The sequence below is a fragment of the Haliotis rubra genome, unplaced genomic scaffold, assembly GCF_003918875.1.
Source record: "Haliotis rubra isolate DU_JTF1 unplaced genomic scaffold, ASM391887v1 Scf624, whole genome shotgun sequence".
NCBI lineage: Eukaryota > Metazoa > Mollusca > Gastropoda > Lepetellida > Haliotidae > Haliotis > Haliotis rubra.
Window position 1 is genome coordinate 102,933 of NW_025767329.1, and position 24,017 is coordinate 126,949.

The 24,017-nt window shown below is 39.9% G+C and overlaps 2 protein-coding genes across 3 annotated transcripts; both read left to right on the plus strand.

The window, feature by feature from the left end:
* Nucleotides 1-3,794: 3,794 nt before the first annotated feature.
* LOC124256323 lies at nt 3,795-5,006 on the plus strand. The gene is made up of 2 exons (XM_046690300.1): nt 3,795-4,444; nt 4,966-5,006. The coding sequence occupies exons 1-2, from the start codon at nt 4,024-4,026 to the stop codon at nt 4,986-4,988; spliced, it is 444 nt and encodes a 147-aa protein (XP_046546256.1). The 5' UTR covers nt 3,795-4,023; the 3' UTR covers nt 4,989-5,006.
* Nucleotides 5,007-13,278: 8,272 nt separating this feature from the next.
* Nucleotides 13,279-24,017, plus strand: LOC124256322. Of its 2 annotated transcripts, none has more exons than XM_046690299.1 (5): nt 13,279-13,342; nt 18,588-18,677; nt 21,314-21,481; nt 22,822-22,977; nt 23,750-24,017. In XM_046690299.1, exons 2-5 carry the CDS (start codon nt 18,599-18,601, stop codon nt 23,902-23,904), a joined length of 558 nt encoding a protein of 185 aa, XP_046546255.1. In that variant the 5' UTR covers nt 13,279-13,342; nt 18,588-18,598; the 3' UTR covers nt 23,905-24,017. The 2 variants fall into 2 exon arrangements, with proteins under 2 accessions (XP_046546255.1, XP_046546254.1); XM_046690298.1 differs by lacking the exon at nt 13,279-13,342 and adding an exon at nt 16,617-16,767.

Below are 24,017 nucleotides of genomic sequence, written 5' to 3' on the forward strand. Positions count from 1 at the left end.
TGAAACGTGTGTTCCTCACAAGACGGGTACTGCGGGCAGCGCACGTGCAGGACACGGGTAGCACGTGCATTGCGCGTGCAAGGCAAGGTGTTGGCGGCCAGTCGCATCCCAGTTGACACCGGCTGTTCCATCATTTGCGGGCTGTCCCATCAATGTTGTTCTGCTCGGGGCGTATTGATGTCGATCGTATATATTATTTTAAAAGATATTTTACGCAAAAACGGTTGATAAGTCGGAGAAAGCACTCCTACTCGGGTTTACTAGAGATTGTGAACCCTGAGAGTCGGGATGTTCCCCTACCTCAGGGTTCACTAATCTCTAGTAGGAGTGCTTTCTCTAATACATATTGCAGGTTATGCACAGAACGCTACTTCCATATAACGGAGCTGTGTATTCAACGGACTGTTATTTTAGTCAGCTAAGTCCGGATTACAGGGCATTGTCCTCATAGCAAGTTGATTGTTGGGACTGTTATCTTAGTCCGTAATCCGTAATTGAGAGAGTCCGGATTATAAAGCAAGCTTAAATGATAAATTAAGAACAAATTTGCCGGGAATCAGAGAGAAGTCCGGGTTATGGAGAAACCGGATCACACAGAGCCCGGATTTGAGAAACTCCACTGTATACACATTGGTGTTTCAGACTGTGCAGAGGGCTCTCAATCTCCTCATTACACTGACCAGAAAGGCCTTTTCTACATCCTTCCCCAACCGCCTCCTCGCCATTCAAGGTCATGTGTAACATGAAATATGGCGGTAAGGTGTACCTGATGAGGAAAGACACAACGTACCCTTATGTGGATTTCAACCGGACTTGGGGAATACAGAGACGGATTCGGAGATCTTACACTCGATGGGAACTTTTGGCTTGGAAACGAGAAGATCTTCCTCATCTCGAATTACCGGGACATGATGCTGAACATCCAGATGTACCATAACATTGACTTCTATCAACACTTTTATAAAAAATTTAAGGTATCTGTGTATGTTTGGGTGGATTGATGAATGAAACTGTTTTGTTTTTGCGCCGAAGATGATATTTAAGCCATGCAAACGGCGTCCTGTAATATGCTTCGGCCAAGTAAATAAGAGTCAAGTGTCCCGGAGTACCATCGATGTACTGCCGTTGTCCCATGTTTCCACAAGATCGTACACTGGAAACCTCTCATCCTCATTAGTTGGCCCTTGAGTTTTACTGGGGACCTATTCTATTAAGGGTTATTCAGGAGTGGAATTGCAGGAATAGCTTACGTACTATAGACACTTAAACGGGTAGCGTACTCTCGCGCTCTTATTTGAAGTTTTTCAAAATTAGTACCGGTCTCGATATACGGACAAAAGAAAATATACATTCTTGCGGCATTGAGCCTTTGGGGCGGTCAATATATTTAGAAAAATCCATTTTTGAAGTGCCCGATAGTGTACAATGTGAATGACAAGCAATACTCTAGCGTATTCTAAAGCAGATTGTTTGAAAGGTCATTGGTCCAGGTGTTACGAAGCTGGATGATCTTTGATGACATAATGTTTATGAGTATATTCCTAAACTGTTACTTTGTTTCAGGTGTTAAATGAGTCAAGCGGTTATAAGGCGTCGTACATGAGCCATTTCGGTAATGAGAACCACAATTTCACCCGTTATCTCGACAACTGCATGAAAGATCAGAATGAGATGCTATTCACCTCTATCGACCGCGACAACGACCTCAAAGATGGCGAGAACTGCGCGCAAATACGTCTGTCTGGATGGTGGTACAACGAATGCGGCGGTTGTAACCCGACAGGGAAACTACAGAACAGGTCTGATATTTACCAGGACTCAGATCCGATCTACATGTCTGTTCCCGTCCCAGGCAATTGGGCCCCTACACGTATGGTGTTAAGTCTTCAATGAATTAACATTCCATAGATCTGAAGAGTGAATGAAAAACGCTTTCTAATATAATGATAATAATAATAATAATAGTAGTCCACTTTCCAGGATGGATAACTTGCTGAAAGTGCTATTATTATTACCCCGGATAACCTAAGCTGCCTGTGAGGCGCTAGAAGGCTAATAGTCTCATGACTTATTTCACCGGGTGCCCATTTTCTACTGATTTGGTATGTCTCTACCTCTAGTGTTGTAATACGTACCAAGGTATCATTGTTGATATCTTTGCATCAAATGGTTGAAACAAATATATGCGGAAGACCAAAATCATGAATACCTTTTTGCAAAGAAGGAGTGAAATACTATAAACTAGGGGATATAGAATAAAAAGGTGTCACAGCGATGGATAAAGCGGACCTCTTTCACCACTATGGATTGTCGGATCGTTCAAACCACGGAAAGGAATGAAACAAGATACCTGCAAGGCCTTCAGGCTCGTTTGCTGACAGCCTGACCGTTAAAACTCCCGCCTCTTATCGTGATTGACAGGTCTTGTGAACCATGTTTTGATGCCACTCTCCGTTGATTCGCTAATGATTTGTGTGCATGTCAAGTTATGTACATACATTAAACACTCGCCTGATACATAGACTGTGAAATGTTTTTCGTTGTCCAATATAATCACCGTGTTCAACTTTTAATACGTATTTCCAATCAGCGTGTTCACCTATTATAATAAGCATTCCCAATCAGCGTGTTCGCCTTTTTAGTAAGTATTTCCAATCAGCGTGTTCACCTTTTATAATAAGCATTCCCAATCAGCGTGTTCACCTTTTTAATAAGTATTTCCAGTCAGCGATTTCACCTTTTTAGTAAGTATTTCCAGTCAGCTTGTTCACCTATTTTAATACGTATTTCCAATCAGCACGTTTATCTTTTTTATAAGTATTTCCAATCAGCTTGTTCACCTAATCAAATAGGCATTTCCAATCTGCGTGTTCACCTATTTTTCATAAGTATTTCCAATCAGCTTGTTCACCTAATCAAATAGGCATTTCCAATTAACGTGTTCGCCTATTTTAATAGGTATTTCCAATCAGCTTGTTCATCTTTTTAAATAGATATTTCCAATCAGCTTGTTCACCTACATTAATAAGTATTTCCAATCAGATTGTTCACCTTTTTAATGAGTATTTCCAATCAGCGCGTTCATCTTTTTAATAAGTATTTCAAATAAGCGTGTTCAACCTTTTAAACCGTATTTCCAATCAGCGTGTTCACCTTATTAATCCCTAGTTCCTATCAGCGTGTTGTTGCATCTGTTCAATTGACATACTACATGTGAAGCTTTGTCAACTAATAAACACGTCATAACGTCACATAGTTGTGTGATATATCAATATTCTCTGCCAGAGAGAGAGAGAGAGAGAGAGAGAAATTTCACATTGGAAGACAGGGCATGTAGTTTGCTCAGACATTTTGTTACCCGTAGTTATTCACCTACTAAAAATTTGAATACGATCCACTATTGCATGTTTTTTCTTGAAAACTTCTACTTTGTTTATCTGAAATAATAAAAGTTATGATAGAACGTTTCTAACAATGATATGGTTTAAAATGATAAAAGAAAAAACCAATGATAAAATATTCTGATTGTTACTTACTTGTCTGTTGCTTGCACGTCCGCTGTTAGAAAAAACAAAACGTCCTAACACTCTTAAGACAAGAATGCTTTCCGAGACTGACTCAACTCTTCTGATGGTCTGTTGAAGTGTGTTTCCAGTTGTACATAACCCTATCATTTTATTCCTCAAAAAAGAGTGCTGCATCACGGTTACTCGCTTCTTTTCTGTAAGTCGGTGTGGGTAGCTCGGTACATGTAGGCGTATTGATAAAACGTGTTTTGGAATGAAAGAGGGTGTGTCTAGGTTCACGTTTGAAAAGTGACGTGTCAACCTTAGTCACTACTTCTTTTTCTGCAAGTCAGTGAGGTAGGTTGGTAATAGTGGCTAACTGTGGTTGGACATGACCAGGTACTGCACATTTTGTGCTAAATCATGATGTGTTATAAATACAGCTTTCACCAGAGAACAGTTACGAAGTCTGCTCACTTCTGTCATTGCAGTTCATTCGACTTACCAAGCTGAAATCATGTCTGATTCAGTTAATGTTCAGTTTGCAGACAAACATTTTTTGTCTATCAATTTGTTTAATGGAACTGTGTACATTCACCTTACGAACTGGAATGCTAGACACCAGAGAAAGAGCATATCTATGACATTAGATGTCTTCAATCAACTTTTGACTGATGCACCTCAGTACGTGCAACAGGCTGAAAATATTGCGCTAACGATGGATGAACTACCAGACATCCCTCCCATCCCGGAAATTGATACACCTGACGAGATTCAACATGCATCAACACCGCTACTGATGCCACCTCCTCCCACACCGACAACAACACCGGATATAGGAATGACCAGCATCCCCACTACACCAATGAAACAAACTGGGAGAGTTACTCCAATGTTTGGGAAAGCAACCACCATCAGAAGCATGCCATATGTTCGTGGTAAGTGATGCATCAGTTTGATAATGTACAAATACTAAAATGCTGAAAATTATTCTTTACCGGCAAGCTGTCAAGGAAGTGAGGTAAAATATTGTATGCGTAAGCCATCAAATCAATGAAGTGATACATAACTGTACCGCAAGCTACCAACAGAGTGAAGTGTCCTAAAATATTTTATATCGTAAGCTAACAACTGAGTGAAGTGTCGTAAATTATTTGTATCGTACGCTATCAACTCAATGACGTGTTGTAACTGTACCTCAAACTATTCTGTGCTTGGAAGGTTCTTACAGTCTGTTAACGCAATTTTCATTGATGTTGTAAAAAATCACTGTTAACTTTAAGGTGCTATTTAAGTGTCCAATTCTGTCTCCTTGATTTATCTTGATATCATCGTTTTCCATCTAGTTTCTACGTGTTTACTCTCATTGGAGGAAAAATAAACTACTTATTGCTGTAGAGACGTTATCCCTCACTTTCCATTAAGTGATCTAATGTTCATTTATTTATTTTGTTTACAGGTAACAACAGCGCACAAAAGTAAATCAGAAGTGACAGACCCAACTTGTGGAGATTTCTAAAGATAATACAGTCACACCGAATGAATAAATACAAATAACATCCGTATTGTTGTTGTTATCCTTTCACCATGCTTCAAGAACACTAGAATTACGGTTTGCTTAGACGGAGTCGCAGTGTTTGTGTATTTTACGGTGTGGTAGTTAACGTGTCTTGTAAGTGTGTCGTAGTGAGAGTTCGAATCCGATCGGAACCCGTTAAGAAGATATCCCCATTTAGATTATAAGACTCTTTGACTAAGTTCTGCACAACCGGAGGGGAGGTTCAGGGAAGGACACGTGCAAGAGCGAGGTAGTCATGTCGCCCTGCATTGGCTATCCACACGAGTGTTAAATAGTGTCACATAGTGAGAATTCAGGGTGGTGTCACGTGACACTTTCCCCTGCGGATGAGAGGCTCGTGTAAAGAGCTGGCGGACGAGTCGCGTAGCAGTGTGAACAGCTAGGTTTGTTGAGAAATGTAGTCGTTTGGAAACATTAAGAGGTGACCGGTAGTGTTTTCTACGTTTTCAGCCTTAAGAATATTATGAAGTATTCTGTACACGGAGTATATGCGTAAATGTCGTGTTCCTTGGCTGAGAGCAACAGTGTGGTAGTCACAGGATTATTCAACCCACTCAGGATGACCCACTGCAGCCTACAAACACACGATCTTTCACGACGGTAAGACCGTAAATAGTACAGTGAACACATAGGCTTGCTGGCGACAGTGACCTAGTTCTATGTTTAGCTGTATAACATCACAGTGACGCTGGTTGGGGGTAAAAACTAGGTTATACAATTAATGTTAATGTATTACTTCAAGAGTATGCTTGCAAAATATATCAGTCAGTTAGACTTGAACATACCATCACATAGACAACGTGATCAAACCAGGAGACCGAAACGCATGACTTACACGGTTTGGGGATACCATTCCGCTCAACGCAAACAGCATCAAACAAATCATTTTTTGCTTGAATGAAAGGTTAATTCGAGTTATTTCCTATTATACCATAAACATTTTGATTGACTGTTTTCAATCAACCAATGAAATACGACCCACGTACACGCGCGAGAATAATGCACGTGAAAACAGCAACAATGTAACACATGATGTTCAAAGATCAAAGACAGTGGCGACACACAGTCTCATGTCGGTGACAAGAAAGGAATGTGGTGAGGGATATTGCACGTACACATTCTGGTTAAACACAAAACGATTTTCATACCTTACAAACAGGAGGAAACTTTCATTAAAAGTACGTCAATCTCCGACTTCGTCAAGATAAATGTTAAACCTCCGTGGCACAATAGGACAACACCAGAAAAATGTTTTTGGGAAAATTTTGAAAAAAAATTTTTAAAATTTATACCAATAGTGACAACCTCACTTACTCTTGCCCGTTTCAAATATTTTCCTAAATAATTATAAACGATTTCGGCAGAAAATTTATTTAAGATAATAGTTTCAAATGGTGATGTTTTTTCCGAAATTTTCAAACTCCACTCACCATCCGAATGATAAATTATATCAATACTATTCATTGCTGGTGTGTACCCTGTCGTGAGTGGGTAAGTCTGATGAGGGGCATGTGTGTGTGTGTGTGTGTGTGTGTGTGTGTGTGTGTGTGTGTGTGTGTGTGTGTGTGTGTGTGTATATATACAAGTCGCGAACAATGGCTGTGTGAGTTGTGTGCACACGTGATCACGTGATCACGTGTTTCCTCGGAGAAACGTCTCGCAAGCACCATTCATATATCGTTTTAGATTACTTCACAGAATAACTACAGAGATGCCGTCCATCTTAATAAGACATTATGATGCTAGTAGTACTCATTTTAAACGTACATATATTTTAAAACTTGTGCAGAATAAGTTTTAAGTTACATTAGTTAAACAATGTGTTTATGTACGATATGGATGAGATATTGTCAAAGGAACTTTAAATCTTAACACCTTAAAGTAATACGCATGATTTTATTTAAATGTGGACGGTAACCTGTTACAATATATTAACCCTAAGTTCACAGCGGTATTTTCCCGCATCTTAGCAATAATAGTATATAGCAATAAATATGAAATTTATCCTACACTATCGCGATGTGGGTGATATAAAAAGTGTGAGAGCAAGAACACTTTTGTGAATTTTCTCGTTCTCAGTAGAAATTCTTAATAGTTGTTCATACTCGCCTAGTATACGGTACACAAGATCATTATCTGAGCGGTTTATTACACCTATCAAGATGTATAAATTTGTGAATATCACCTTTGTTCAAGACAATCGCATGAACATAATTATAAACCACTTATCAGACAGATAAAGTAATCTGTATCACATGATAGATAATACGTGATTGTGATAACATATGTGATGATCGAAGTTGATGCAAAGTACTTGCGTGTTAGGTTCTGCAGCTTTTCAACAGATCACTAATCACGCGGCTTAAAATTTATTGTTAGCAACAAAATCTCCCTCAGTTTGCTAGTGAACTCACTATCGCATATGTATAAAGACAATGTACGTTCCAAACGAATACAATTCTCGTTTTAGCCTAACTGCTATAATTCTATCTAACGACCTATCACTTGATACAGCACTCATCATAATAACAAATTTCAATAAGAGTGGAAACATTGAGGATACCTGTACATGATAGTCCTTTTGATGAGGTAAAGTGCACAAAATGATTAAACAAAAAAGAGATAGAGTACTGAAACATCTACTCTATATAAATAATGAATATACTTACCTTCTATAAGTTATCTTTAAATTCTTCTTTGAATCGGTGAAACTCCACAATAGCATCGGCTTTAATCAGATATTCAACAATAGTTTTCATGTCATCGATATCCAATATGACAACAGAGCTAGTGTCTGTCTTTTGAATGGAAAGTGATTCAAACAGTCGATCGAAAGTGAAATGAAAGTTTTTTATAATATGACTCAACAAACAACACGTGGTTACGTTGTATGTCTTAGATTTAAAATTTCTAGCTTCTTGGAAAAAGTCGATAAATAACGCTTTTAATTTGGAAACTGTTTCAAAATCTAAAATAAAATCCGAAGCGTTATTATTATTTCCAATTTTAAGTTCGTACTCTGTTTTTGTAGCATTAAATGTAACGCGAACACCCATTACATGAAATATTCCAACTAAATCCGTTGCGTACAGTGGTGCGCTTTAAGATGTAAACGAATTTTGCAAACCCTTAAATATGTTAAAAGCTATTGATGATGTGGCACGTATGCATACTTAAACGAACTGTCGCGGTACTAACAATTTCTTTTCATCACCAATTCTACTGAAACGTAACAGGGAGGGGTCTTGTGCATCTCAGTTCTATAGACAGTAATACAAAGCGAACCATCTTGACCTACAGATCAAGCTACTTGTCAGCACTTTGACACAATAGGATAATGAGAAAACCGGTGCATGAACGTGATACAGCGTTTCTCTTGCTGATGACACAAGGCGAATTTCAGTGCACGAAATTACTACCACGAGATGGAGTCGTGATGGACTAGAGCGTGCATGTGTCTTGAAACAAAATCGCTAGATGTTTGAGTCTATTCTGGAAACTCGCCCCAGCCAAGAACAAACCGAGAAACTTTAACACCTCGCGGGTTTCAATTAGTCTCTCATTTCAATTCACCACCACCAGTGTAGATGTTATCCGCCCGCGAGTGATAGGACAATAACGGCTATGGGTGCCTGATAGAAGTCTAACAATGACAAAGGTTAACCTTGGGTTTTAGATATATAACGAGATAATTCTGTGTGTCAGTCCTCTCATTGTATGATTTGTTGATCTTGGTAAGAGGATTGAACTCGGATAATTATTCAGATGAAGACGAAGTTAGTCAAGTTTTGTCAGTCATCAATTAACACGCCAACACCACCTAGACACCGCCTATGCATCCACTTTCAACATTTACCACTGAGAATCATCCAGTCACGCTGTCCTTTCATAGCTGTTCTATATATAGAGTACACCATGCATTGAGTATCATCCAGTCACGCTACCCTTTCTTAACTGTTCTATATATATATATATATATATATATATATTGAATAGTCAGCATTCCAATTGTTGTGACACTAAGCAAACCGTAATTCAAATATAGCGGGAAACATCCATTCATGATAAATAATTTTCTCATTAAAATCAATCATTAACTTCTTAATGAAGAAGACATTGTGTATCACTACGCTTAATGAAGCTGGGTGTGGGATTACTAGCTAATTACTGTATTGTGAGACTATTTTAGGATGAAATGTGGGATGTGGGATGTCACCCTTTCTTAACTGTTCTATATGAAGCTGGTGTGGGATTACTAGCTAATTACTGTATTGTGAGACTATTTTAGGAAGAAATGTGGGATGTGGGATGTCACCCTTTCTTAACTGTTCTGGATGAGGGAATGTCACCCCTTTCTTAACTGTTCTATATGAAGCTGGTGTGGGATTACTAGCTAATTACTGTATTGTAAGACTATTTTAGGATGAAATGTGGGATGTGGGATGTCACCCTTTCTTAACTGTTCTATATGAAGCTGGTGTGGGATTACTAGCTAATTACTGTATTGTGAGACTATTTTAGGAAGAAATGTGGGATGTGGGATAAAATGTGGGATGTGGGATTACTAGCTCATTACTGTATTGTGAGACTATTTTAGGATGAAATGTGGGATGTGGGATAAAATGTGGGATGTGGGATTACTAGCTAATTGCTGTATTGTAAGACTATTTTAGGATGGATGTGGGATGTGGGATGTGGGATTTCTGGTCATTGGTTCCTTTGTTTTTGCTAATTGGAGCATGAAATGTGGGATTTTTGGGGGTGGGATGTGGGATGTGGGATTTCTGGTCATTGGTTCCATTGTTTTTGCTAATTGGAGCATGAAATGAGTGATTTTTCTGGGGATGGGATGAGGGATCGTCTGTGCTGTAGAATGAGGGATGAGGGATCGTCTGTGCTGTAGGATGAGGGATGAGGGATCGTCTGTGCTGTAGAATGAAATTTATATCTACTCAGGTTTCAGACTGATGAGTCCAGGTTTAACATTTCCCATAGTGATGGACGTCAACGTGCCTATAGACGCGTGGGAGAACGTTATGCACAGGCCTGTGTCTTGGAGAGGAATCGCTTTGGTGGTGGTGGTGACTCCGTGATGATTTGGGGTGGGATAACAGCACGCCAAAGAACTCCTTTGGTGATTGGTCAGGGCAACTTAACTGGTGTGGGCTACAGGGATCAGATTCTTCGACCTGTGGCAATTCCTTTTCTGCAACGTCATAGCCCTGGGTTAACATTCCAACAGGACAATGCCCGCCCTCATACGGCAAGGGTTGCTATGGATTTCTTGCAACACCACAACGTTGACTTACTGCTTTGGCCTGCACATTCACCGGATCTCTCCCCGATAGAGCATGTTTGGAACGAGATGGATCGACGTCTACGCCGTCTTCCTCATCCGCCAGATAACGTCCTTGACCTTGCAACAGAACTTCAGAGCCTTCCTTGCACGTTTGATAGGCTCTATGCGTCGCCGATGCACTGCTGTTCTCAATGCCGATGGTGGACATACCCGTTATTGAGCTTGTGACATGGTCGTTTGACCCCTGTCCCGCTTGTGGACTCGTGACGTCATTGTGATTGACTTTTCAATTGAAATTCTCCCGACTTGTTATGGTCTCATGATCCCTCCATTAAAGTTTATATGTACCTTTGACATTGTTCTTATCAACTGGGATAATATTTTGACAATGCACAGTTTCTTTATGTGGCTAGTATATATTTAAAATTAGTATGTATTACGGTTATATACTCCAAGATATATATTTTATTCAACAGTCTTGCTCGAGCTGAATAGACTTTGAAATTGCGAGTGGTTAGTCTCTGGCATTTGGCAGTGTTCCAAGATATGTAGGGACACTTGCGAGGACAAAGGGGCAGCGCATCGCCTTTTGTTCACCACTAACCTTTTACTTCCTCGAAACAAGCACCTCACAATATTTGCCAACAGTGCACACAAGGCGTTACTGATAATGGTAGCAAGAGTGAATGCAGCTTAAAAAGATCTGTTATCTTGCATAATACTTTTGTGGCGACCCTATTCGTGCCTCCCGAGCAACAAGAAAAGCGGCGACACAGACATTACCCAAGTTGTATGTGACTAAAGTCTGATGTTTAAGACTTGCATAAATTCGCATACATAAACATAGGCGGATCCAGAGGATGTGTGTGTGTGCGCGTACGCATCCCCCTTTTGTCCTGTCAAATTTTAAATGACCATTGAAACTCTGGTAAAAACGAGACACGCACGCACACACACCTTTCTGAACTGTGCACACACCCCTTTCTCAAAAAGCTGTATCCGCCCCTGCGAGCCATTCTTTCGGTGTGTTTTAATAGAATGAATGTCTGACAACCCGTTTGCATTGGTTTTGTATCCGTTTGGCATTTAATCTTTTCGCTTTGCGCGAAAACCATGCTACTCATATTTGGACGATTTGGTGAAAAAAGGATGTATTGCATGCCAATTTCAAGTGGTAACGTTTCTTCAGCCCGTCATTATAATATAGTTTATATGAATCCAGGACAAAATCCACCAGGACAAAATCCACCCCAAAATTGCAACCTAGGACAAAATCCACCCGGACAAAATCCACCCCTAATAAATTCCACCCTAAGAAAAAAAAAATAATGACATGTTTAGTCACAGAAATGAATTTTATTCATATCAGTCATTCATAATCAATATTAAAAAAAAGGCTTGCAAAAACATCTTAATTCTTTAAGGGGATTACGTAATGATCAAAGTGTGAGACTACTTAATGATACATGAAAGAGGATTAAGTAGTGATCAAAATGTGACAAATGGAGAAACCTTTAATGTTTGAAACAACATCTAGGAACAACAGCCAATTAGGAAAACGAAAATGCTATCAAAACAATGCTTGCAATGCTTGAGCAAAACAACTTGATCAAAGATCAGGACACACTAAAACTTTTAACAATAGCAATTTGAGAAGGGTGGATTTTGTCCATTTTTTTTTTAAGAAGAGGTGGATTTTGTCCGGGGTGGCAATTTTGGGGTGGATTTTGTCCGGGTGGATTTTGTCCAGGTGGATTTTGTCCGGTCACCAGTTTGAATAGCAGTGTTGCTGGAATTGAATAGACTTTGAAATTTGAATGGTTTGTCTCGAGTATTTGGCTGTGCTCCAAGTGAGATATGGAGGGTTTTTCTATTGGGATAATTATGTACTGACACTTGCGAAGACAAAGGGGCTGCGCAACCGTTCAATCCCTCGAAACACGCACCTAACAACATTTGCCAACGGTGTACACAGTTTATAACTGATACTGTTTGCAAAAGCGAGTGCAGCTTAATAAGACGTGTAAGCTTGCATAATACTGCTTTCTTTGCCAGACTCTTTAGGCGATACGATTAACCACATGAACGTTGATTTCAAATGTATTAAAATATGTGAAAATGAAATAACATGAACCAAGTATGTCACGTGATGGAAACCTGTAATCATCTTGTTTGAGCACCGGTAACATGAAAATTTAGAATCCGTTCATATACACACCCTTGATGTCCGGCAAGATACATAGATTTCTAAACATTTGAAACATTGAAAATTGACATGTGTTTCCCAACCTGAGGAAATTTCCTTGCTTCCAACCCTAGTTAATTGCTACACATATAAGTTTGGTATTTTCTCATACAATGAGCTTCAAGAAATTCACATTAGATCTGTCTATACGTTGTAAAAAAGCTTTGATTCAAATATTTACTGTTTGTTCAAAACTTTGAAATGTTCCCCCAAATGTCTTTTTTAAACTGTTTGATTCTCAAATGTAACCAATTTTATATTTATACTTTACGGTTCAAAAGTATGGGATTCCAAAGATACGATTGTTCAGATGAAATTGACTTTTTGGCATGTAAAAAAATACCTTAGGGTCGGGCCCTCTACGCCGAATTTTATGGTACAGTGGAAACCTGATAAGTAAAATGTCAAGGGACTCGCCAAAAATTGTTTACTTATCAGGTATTTTAGTTATCCAAACTTATAAAAACCTGCAAATGACAACCATATGCATGTATATGTATGCATATGTAACAATGAACCACTTATCAGGGATGGCCTCCAGTTGTCAGTGTATTGTCAACTGCTTGACGCCAGCGAGCTGTAAACAGGATGTTTGTTTGACTGGAGACTGACACGACTGCCCCTCATGTCGGATTATGTGGTGATCGCTAATTTAGTTATTCAGTCTCTTTTGTTAAGTAATTTACTTCCAGGGACCGTGAGAAGACGTTTAGGTAAGCTGTATTGTTTACTTATCCGAGTTTAGTTAACCGGACTCTAATAGTGATAATTAATGAAGAAAGTTGCCGGGACCAAAGAAAATTGTTTACTTATCCGGTATGTTTAGTTAAGCGGTCTTTACTTAGGCGGTTTCCACTGTATATGATGAATGTGACAGATATCCACTACATGTAACTTCACAAATTAGATGCCTTAAATTCTGTTAAAACATTCAGGCCACCCAAGAATAACGTCTACCGAAAAAGCCTACACTATGCTCGTACACTTAGACAACGTTGGTAAGGTAACATAGGCGTCACACATTCAAAACCTTTTATTCTAATACGGTCATGGCATTGTCTGGTTGTCCCAGACAGTTGGAAATGTTCCTATATTTTTAACAAAATCAGGGAACGCTCCATAAATATATTTTTTCAAAATTGGCATTGGAATTTAAAAGAAAGTACACGATATGAATCTTACAGATCGTTTAAAAGTCATCTTGAACTCGAAAAATACTAACCTCTGGTACTGGTAAGTTACTCGAATTAGTTATTAGATTCAGATTGGGTTTGTCAGAATGTAAGATTCTCAATCAGACAATTGTGATAAATATGTTTGTGAGTACTTAACTCACACCAAAAGATGTCGACATGATTGAAACTTACAACAATGGGAGCAAAACGTAAGTCTGTCTCAGGTTTAACAGAACAAGATTGGCCAAGTTATACGCTGCGCGTCCTGGGAAAGGATGTTTGGTTCATCGTTTCTTAGAATCAGTGAGTTGTGTTGTGAAGCACTGAGCTTCACCGACTCTTAGAACTACTCCGCCACCCCATAAGCGCCATCCCGTTTGAAATCATCACCACCGATGATTTAGTTGGTTGGTTCGTTGTTTAACGCTGGACCGGACAATCCAGTGATCAACAACATGAGCATCGATCTACGCAATTGGGATACGATGACATTTGTCAATCAAGTCAGCGAGGGCGACCACCCGATCCCGCTAGTCGCCTTTTACGAGAAGCATGTGTTACTGAAGACCAATTCTAATCAAGATCTTAACGGGCTGTATGGGTGTCAGAAAGGTGCAGTTGACTCTCCCAGACACGGCGTCGTCATGTTAAGATAAGGAACAAAGCAACCGATGCCCTAAAATTGAATTTGAAACACACACCTGTGTATAATTGCCATGTTTGCGCATCACACAAATACTCACTATTCAAATATGAACATGTAAATACACATACACATGGCCTCCAGACAACAAGCAGGTTTGCTCCTTGTGCAAACCCATATGTGTGTAGATGCATTCAAATTACACGTGTCTAGCTTTTACATGGTGTGTAATTTACCTCACATATGTAAACAGATGAGAACGCTGTATAATAGTTCTTTGTGCTAGTGCTTTGTTACCTTGGGCTTTCAAGTGTATATACCGGGTATATGTTACAGTCAATCTGTCAAACCAGACTGTTCAACTATGTTGTTCAGCGAGGGGTATTTCCTTTACGCATTGACATAAAAGCTCAGAAGAGCGAGGTTACGACGACATGGGGAAAGTTTTCGCAATAAAACTTTCCGTCCATGCAACAACTTTCTAAGGTGGGGAGATGTTGCAATAAATTGGGAATATATAATTTTTAATAATGATTAATGTCTTCCGTTTAGCTTTGAGGCGAACGGTGTCTTAGATGTGGCAGTTATGCATATATGAATACTCAATGACTTTAGATAGTGGTCTAATGTGACAGCTCTAATATCCGGTATTACGCTTTCACTTGGGTGTGACAAACATATCTAAATAAAATGATTCCTATAATTTATGTTTTCAAATGTCTATATTAAAACCATTAAAGTGTTAGTGAGAATGTGAGTAAAGTTGTGTTTGAATTAGTGACTATGTCAGTGTTAAATATATCTGATGTCCACAGTGTCACACCTCTAATATGAACCTCAGTAACTCGTATGTAACACAATAACTTTTGCTTTTTTACTCAGGTATAATCTTGCTTGTGTCTTCTGCAGTTGCCTGACCCGTGTGAAGATCCGGGGCGGAATCGATCTTCAGTAACACATGCTTGTCGTAAGAGGCGACTAACGGGATCGGGTGGTCGCCCTCGCTGACTTGGTTGACAAATGTCATCGGTTCCCAATTGCGTAGATCGATGCTCATGCTGTTGATCAATACATTTGACATTTGCACTCAGTATGATATGACCGATATACTATTCAAAACGATGATAGAAAACTACCTCACTCTCATTTAACCCTAATATTTAAATTTTTACCCCGATCCTAGTATGAAAAGGGTACACTTTACGACGTTTTAGTACAATGTCGGAAAATATATGCTGCAGGGTTAAAAAAAACACCCATTAGTTTGGCTATATAATATGATATGGTCTCTGTTTTAACCAACTCAACTCCATGGGGAGTATTCAACTCATGCAGCCTGTTAGGCGCAGCGAGTTATCACACAGCCTCATCTTCACAAGGTACCCATTTGCAGCTGGGTGAACTGGGACATATAGTCCAATGAAACTGCACTTTACTGTATCCGCAACTAGATGTCTCGTGTTCGTGTGTCGACCATCTGGTCACTAACCGTCGGATAAATGGGTTCTTTTAAGTGCACAGGGTTGTGTACTGCACACTAGGGGTTGTGACAACACTGAAAGAGCCTGAAACTAATGTTAGCTCCAAGGTTTTTACACACGAGCACAAGTGGGGCGTTTATGTTAAAAGAAAACTATTGTTAAACATATTGGTTAAGGCAACGTTTATGTTAAAAACAAAATTATTGTTATACATAATTCTTAAGACATTGTTTATGTTAAATGAAAACCATTCTTAAACATAAACATATACGTTAAGGCATCGTGGAAAGGGTATTGTCGCTTCTATTATGTTAAAAGAAAACCATTGTTAAATATATTATTTAAGTCACTGTTTATGTTAAAAAAAACCCATTGTTATACATAATTATTAAGGCATCGTTTACGTTAAAAGAAAGCCATTATTAATCATATTGTATAAGGTCTCGTTAATGTTATAGCAAAATGGAACTAATCATCCACGGTGACATTATTGAATTAATCCATATTAATATTTATTATACGTTTAGCATAGCCCGTCGCACAAAACAAATTGTTTTCATGATACCTACCAAATTCAGGTCACCATTTAGTTTTCTTGGAAAATCGTACACACCATAAACAGACAAGAAAGCAATGACCGATGTTCGTCAACAAGCTGGCAACCCGGATGTAATAACTCCAGGCAGTGTCCTGCCCTGTTGGGAGATGTCGCAATAACCGTTGTTGCGTAAGCTTCTAAGAACTACATATAGCCGGATGTAACACGAGTATAATAAAAGTGGATATGTGCGTTGTGTTCAGTGTTGATTGTTCACTGCTTCTCGTTACAACATATCAAGGTAAGTACTCAGACGTTCATTTCGGCAAAGAGCCGTCGGAAAATGATTCTTGTATTCCAAGAGTTTTAGCTCCTGATTCGTGTGTACATTTCGTGGTAACAACTTATAATACAACCAGAAATTATTGAGAATTTAAGATTGTAATATTTTTCATTTTTTTCACTCATTACTCGCGTATTAAATGTGAATATTAGCAGAACATAACTCCAGATTCAAAGACAGGTGAACAGTTAGTATTTTGTCACCATGGGCAGCAATGCAGGCTTCAATGCGGCGGGGCATACTACTGATCAAAGAAGTTAGAAAGTCGTGAACAATGCTGTCCCAATATCGGACCACCTCTTCTTTCATTTCAGCAATATTTGTCAGATTTTTCTTATTGACACTTTCCTTCATAAGTCCCCAAACATTTTCTATTGGATTTAGGTCAGGGCTATAGCTTGGCCAATCTAATAATGTCATATTTTGGGTCCGAAACCAGGCCTGTGAATGCTTTGAACGATGTTTTGGGTCGTTGTCCTGCTGGAAAATCCAAACATTTCCATAGAACAAGTGAGCAAATGGAAGTAAATGTCCCTCGAGAATATCTGTGTATACCGCTCACTGTTCATATTCCCTTCAAATACACAGAGGGGTGTTGCCCCTAACACAGATATGCCACCCCACACGTTAAATTTCGGACTGTACTTTGGGCGCTGATACAAAGGTTTTTCAGTTTGTTTGGTCCAGAATTTCAGTGTATTAGGAAACAGCCACACAGAACTTTCATCTGAGAAAATCACATTGTCCCAGTTAAAATTTCTATGCTGTAAGCACCAGTTCAACCTTCGCTCCTTTTGTTCAGGTTTCATGATCGGTGATGGAATTCCTCGACTTTTCTGCCAACCCAATGCAAGCAGCTCAGTTGTAATTGCCTCCTTACAGACAGCCACAGTTCCTCTATCAATCATACCCAGCCTTAAGTTTTTTAAACTCCTTCGTTTGTTTTTAGAAACAAGAATACCAAGCCGCCTCCTGTCACCGACAGTCAATTTTCTGGGCCTCCCTGCGCTTCCCTGGTGCTCAATGCCATATCCATTTGCAATATTTTTCAAAACACGATAAACAGTGGACAAAGGGATGCCTGTTCTACTTGAAATCACTTTAGCTGATCTGATATCCTTGTTAAAATACTCTAAAATCAATTTCCTCTTCTCTAAATCATCCATACGGAGGATCACTGAAAATGTCGTCTGCTAGCAAGTAAACAAAGGGGGATAACTTCACAAACTAATGAAAAAGGATTGAATGAAGGGATACGAGTTGGGATACGATGACACGTGTCAATCAAGTCTGACCAGCTGATCCCGTTAGTCGCCTCTTACGACAAGTATGGTTTGCTGAAGACCAATTCTAACCCGGATCTTTACGGGTTGTACTGGTCTCACATCTAGTCTCCGAAATGAACTTATTTTACAGAAAAACAGTTCCTAAATTATAGTCATAAAATATAATGAAAAGGAGCCCAGAGACTTTCTTCATTTTTAGAAACTGTGGAAATCTAGACTTGCCACATATTCTAGACTTGCATGGGCTTTCTTGGATAAATTTGTTTCCGGGTCTGTATGACAGACATGGGTTGTACATACATGAGAGAACATGTTGACACCTATGGTTATGAAGACTAACACGTCACATTACATTGTGCAATTTCTGAAACCTTTTCATTTGAAGAAAAAGGCGGATTTGTAAACAGTTTTTCACCAGTCTTAACTTATACCTTGTAAGAAATTGGTCTTACTGAAACAGTGCAGTGAAGGAGCCATATTTCTGTTCTTCAGATTAGCCCAGAATGTCTCTTCCATCCCTCGTTGCTGTCGCTGTTGTTACGGCCTGTCTGCTGTACACGTCGTTCCCGGTGTCGGCCCAAAGTAAGTAAAGAACCTTTCGGATATTTTTATGTGTGTGTGTGTTTGTTATCTAACACCACACCTAACAGCATTTCAGCAACACAACAGCTATTTATATGTCCTTTGTCGAGTCCCAAGGAGGGACACCCCACGCATCCCAAGGAGGGATAGGTCTGCCGAAATGCCAGCAGGCGAAGGCGACCTCCAAAGCACATAACTGAAGAAGAAGAAAACAAGCACAGATTGTTGTTTGAATAAAAGAATAATCCAAACTGTTGGATAAGCATATCTTTCCTTCATCCCAGTGTACTTTGTGTCATACCAGTAATACAAAGTGTCGTTTACTATTGACTATGTACATGTATTTTGCGTAGATATGTTTATCGTAACAATGATATCAAGAGCTATTTACTGTTAATCTATATTCCTCGTACCGTTGATTAAAGTGCTGTGTAATGCTTATCTGAAAACAATTCCTTGTACTTTAATAATAAAGTGCTGTTTAATGATTGTCTTTATTCCTCGCAGCCACAATAAAATGTAATGCTTACTGCTAATCTTAATATAACCATTGTACCTTAATGATAAAGTGCTGTTAAATGCTTATCTTTATTCCTCGCAGCAACGTTTAAATGTAATGCTTACTGCTAATCTAAATATAATTCCTTGTACCATAATAATAAAGTGCTGTTTAATACTAATCTATATTCCTCGCAGCCTCACTAAAATGTAATGTTTACAGCTAATCTTAATAAAATCCCTTGTACCTTAATAATAAAGTTTTATTTAATGCTTATCTATATTCCTCTCAACCACGATAAAAAGTGATGTTTACTGCTAATCTTCATATAATCCCTTGTACCTTAATAACAAAGTTTTATTTAATGCTTACCTATATTCCTCGGTGACAAACAACGTTTCATACCTTTTCGAATTGTCTCATGGTTGTCAGTTGACAATAAGGAACCGATGAACCTGATTAAAAAAATCAAGTCATTTTCTGATTCAACTAAAAGTACAATCTCATCTGCGTATGCCAGGACCCCAATCTGTTTCCTCGTTGATAACGATACCCGCTGATAAATGGTTGGTAGATGTGAAAAGATCATTAATGTATAGGTTAAAAAGAATTGGCGAGAGTAAACAGCCTTGTTTTAGTCCACATTTTACATCAAACCACTCTGAATTGAGTTATACACAGCACTCGACTTGCCTATAAAGGGAAGCAATTGCGTTCAGCTTTCTGCCTTTTACGTGGTCTCGTGGTTGTCAGCTGACAGTAAGGAATCCTGCAGGAATAACAAATTTCCGATCTAACTAACTATAACGACTGTCGACTACTGTGACACCCAAGCATGGTTGTACACTTGATCCGGTCTAGTAAAGTCATATTTGGCGGTCGCGCAATTTGGAATCAGAACTGGTTCTTGAATATACGCTTGTCTCCTGAAATCTGGTACCGGAAGTAGGCTGGGCCCCGTCTCACATACCGCAAGTTGGTGCGCAAAGGGAGCCGGGAACCAGCTAAATACCGGAAGTTGCGCCTCGCGAGACTTGCAGGCCCTTTATTCCTTGGAGTTTTCTGACAAACTGAAACTATAATATTTTCACACTCCCATCAATATCTTTTCGTTTCGACAATTGTTAGTAGTTATATGGAAAAGAAGGAGGTTGCTTCCCACAAAGGGAGAATGGTTAGCACTTATTTAGTATTAGCCGAGTGTATCTTCGTACCGTACATATCGAGCATTAAGGATTATACTCACTTGTTATTCGTAATATGCGATATACGCTAAACGCTTTTAGTTCGTTACAACCGCAGTTTGTTATTACCCATTTTGACTAAAACATACAATCCAAGTGGTCGGGCCTAAAAGCAGTTCGTGATATTCGTTGGTTCATTAACAGCGTAGTTTATATAATATGGAAAAACAGAATGGTAATAAAAAAAATTATCACATAATGTCAGTTCAAAATGTACCAGATGCCGTGCTACACTGAGGTAACTTTCGAAATAACGTAAGAATAAAATGGCATTAGTGAAAGACCCTATTAAAAATATCGTGTCAAATGAATTGATTGGCACAAGCGTTTACTCATCCAGAAATCTCAATTCATCTAATTTTTTTCGGGAATTGTATGCAATGTTGTTTTTTTGTACAGATCATTTCAGAAGTACTTCCGGTTCTTTATTTGCATATTCATAAGTTCGTGATTACTGTGAGAGAGTGAGTATGATTCTACGCCGCTTTTAGCAATATTCCAGCAATATCACGGCGGAGGACACCAGAAATGGGCTTCACACATTGTACCCATGCAGGGAATGCTTTAACCACTAGGCTACCATTCCGCCCCCGTGATTACTGTGATACAATGTTTATCGGAATGGTTTGTTACAGCTACTATATGATAAAGCGTGGTAACGACTCGTTTGCAACTCCATGCTTTCCCTAATAACCATGGTCGCGGTGGGTGCCCCAGTGGTTAAAGCGTTCGCTCATAAGGCGAAGGCCCGGGTTCCATTCCGCACACGGGTACAATGTGTGACGCCCATTCTGGTTTCTTGATATTGCTGGCGTATTGCTAAAAGCGGCGTAAAACCCAACTCACTCACTCCTCATACCCTACTAATTATTCTTGGTCCTGAATCTTTACAGCAACATGCGGTGTGGGTTCAGCGTGTGCCAGCTGTACAGGCGCCATGGTGAAGACGTTGACCTTTGCATCAGGGAATTCTGTACAGGTCTGCTGCCCCAACTGCCGCAGTCGCTTCTTCAACTTCGGATCCACGACGAGTGGCGCCTACTGTAACTGTAACTTTGACCGTAAGTATCTGTCAGCGGCATGCTCGTAACCTAGGTTACATTGGTAATCAAATGGCCGAAATGACGCGAGACGGCAAGACGTTCAATAATAAATGTAACTCACCCTGTAAATTGCTAAATTGCTTAGTGGTGCTTTGGGGTGGTGGGGTAGCCTAGTGGTTAAAGCGTTCGCTCGTCACGGCGAAGACCTGGGTTCGATTCCCCACATGGGTGCAATGTTTGCAGCCCGTTTCTGGTGTCTCCCGCCGTGATATTGCTGGAACATTGCTAAATATTCCAAACTCACTCTCTAAGTGGTGCTTTACGCTCACATTCCGTAAGCTCAAAGTGAAGTGACTGAAAATAATTTTCCAGCGCAATACGATCATTGTACCCCGTGAAGATCTGGGTTAGAATTTGTTTTCAGTAACCCATGCTTGTCGTAAGAGGCGACTAACGGGATCGGGTGGTCAGGTTCGCTGACTTGGTTGACACGTCATCGTACCCCAGTTGCGTAGATCGATGCTCAAGCTGTTGATCACTGGATTGTCTGGTCGAGACTCGATTATTTACAGACCGCCGCCATATATCTGGAATATTGCTGAGTGCGGCGTTGAACAACATCCAAACCAAACCAAAACGATCATTGTAATTATAGGTGACCTTGCTGTTTGACGTGTCTGGTATTATGACGTCGTGACGAGCGAACGCTTTAACCACTAGGCTACCCCACCGCCCCCTGGCAATGAGAGAGTTACACCAGCTGCTTACTATCGACACACAGAATCCTGGATATAACAATTTTTTAGTTCCCTCATGAGATTTGTTGGAATCCAGAATCTGGTGTCCCCCTATGTTGCTGGGAGGGTGGTGAAAGCCAGATAACACACACTCACTTGCTCCTTATTTTCTAAGTTAAACCGTTACGATATGGCTGAAATATTGCCGATGTGACGTTAAATATCAACTCACTCACTCACTTTTGAAGTTAAAAAGATCCCCTTTACACAACTCCACTCTCCTTCTACGGCTACCGTTAACCAATGTTCACAAATGGAACTTACGATTGTTTTGGGGCGTCTTTGAAAGAGTGAGTGAGTATGGTTTTGCAATATTTTAGCAATATTCCAGCAATATCACGGCGAGGGACACCAGAAATGGGCTTCACGCGTTGTACCCATGGGGGGAATCGAACCCGGGCCATAAGTGTGACGAGCGAACGTTCTTACCACTCGGCTACCCCACCGCACCTTTGTTAAAGAGGAATCGGCCCAGTCGATATAAATTACAAAGTGAGAATAGTCGATATAAATTACACTTTCTTAGTTAAGAATCATAATCTTGAATATTCATCGACACAGGGGTGATTGGTAGCGCCAGAAAAGGGGAAGAGTGTTCTGCCCCTGGAATGACCACATACTTCCATCTCAACACTATGCCCATCTGCTGCCCGAATCCACTGGTGGCTGCACGAGTTGTTCCTAACGCTGCCAATGGAAGCTTTATCTTCAACTGTGGTAAGTCTCAGTCAATTTCCCGTTGTTTAAGTAAGAACTGGCTGTGTATTTGTTTCGGTTCATTGACCGCCTCCGTGATGTAGTGGTTAGAGCGCTGCCCGGAGACCGGAAGGCCACGGGTTCGATCCCCGGCCCCGTCATACCAAAAGGCGATAAAATATTATACTTGTTGGTCCCTGCCTGGCGCTCTGTATTCATAGGTACAACAAGGTCTGGTCGGGTCGGAGTCAGTATAATGTGTCTGAGTTGGGTATTCATGCTTAACTGCGGCATGGTATCTCAGTAAGCTAGCACTATAAGACCAGCTTAAGCCTCGGCTAGTACAAGCAGCCACACATACGCATGCACGTCGTCATATGAGCAAAATATTCTTAAATGCGACGTTAAACCCCATTTCACCTCAACTCACCTTTCGGTTCACTGGGGTATGAATCGGAAAACCGATGTACAAATCATAAGGATCCGTATCCATACGTAAATGGGATTCTCCCACAATTCATAGTCGTGACAGTACTCCGTTTTGATGGGAGCGAATTATTATTTCACATTCGCTGGGAAATGAATGCAATAACAGGGAACAGTTCAGCAAATCTGAATGCAGGAATTACAATGAACACCACGAAAATGTAATGATTACATCTTATACAGTTAAACTTCTTTAATCTGTATTTCCAGCGATCAATTCATTAGGTTCTCACAGTGACCTTTGACTTTTACACCCAAAGTAACCTGTTATGTATGAGATGATGCTATGACGTGTCTGTGTTTTCAGAACAACGTGGTGATTGCTGGAGAGGGAGTCAGTGCAGCGCCTGCAACCAGAGCTTCGTTGGCAACATCAACGGGGTGAACGTGTGCTGCTCCAACTGCGATGAGTACGGCCTCATTCTCGGGGGCGGCAGCTCCTGCAGCTGCAACCGTCCATAAAGACATCACACTCCGACCATCACACTCAGATCTGGATTCCACTTATACCTTATCCTTTATGCCCTCTTATATTTTATATTTAAAATGTAATAAAGTGTATCATTCAATGCATA

Bases quoted from the DNA above. Each gene is read 5' to 3' on its own strand.
- LOC124256323 (XM_046690300.1), top strand. From the start codon at position 4,024: ATGTCTGATTCAGTTAATGTTCAGTTTGCAGACAAACATTTTTTGTCT. The intron at 4,445-4,965 runs GTAAGTGATGCA...TTTTGTTTACAG, and splicing joins AAGCATGCCATATGTTCGTG to GTAACAACAGCGCACAAAAG.
- LOC124256322 (XM_046690299.1), top strand. From the start codon at position 18,599: ATGTCTCTTCCATCCCTCGTTGCTGTCGCTGTTGTTACGGCCTGTCTG. The intron at 18,678-21,313 runs GTAAGTAAAGAA...GAATCTTTACAG, and splicing joins GTTCCCGGTGTCGGCCCAAA to CAACATGCGGTGTGGGTTCA. The intron at 21,482-22,821 runs GTAAGTATCTGT...TCATCGACACAG, and splicing joins CTGTAACTGTAACTTTGACC to GGGTGATTGGTAGCGCCAGA.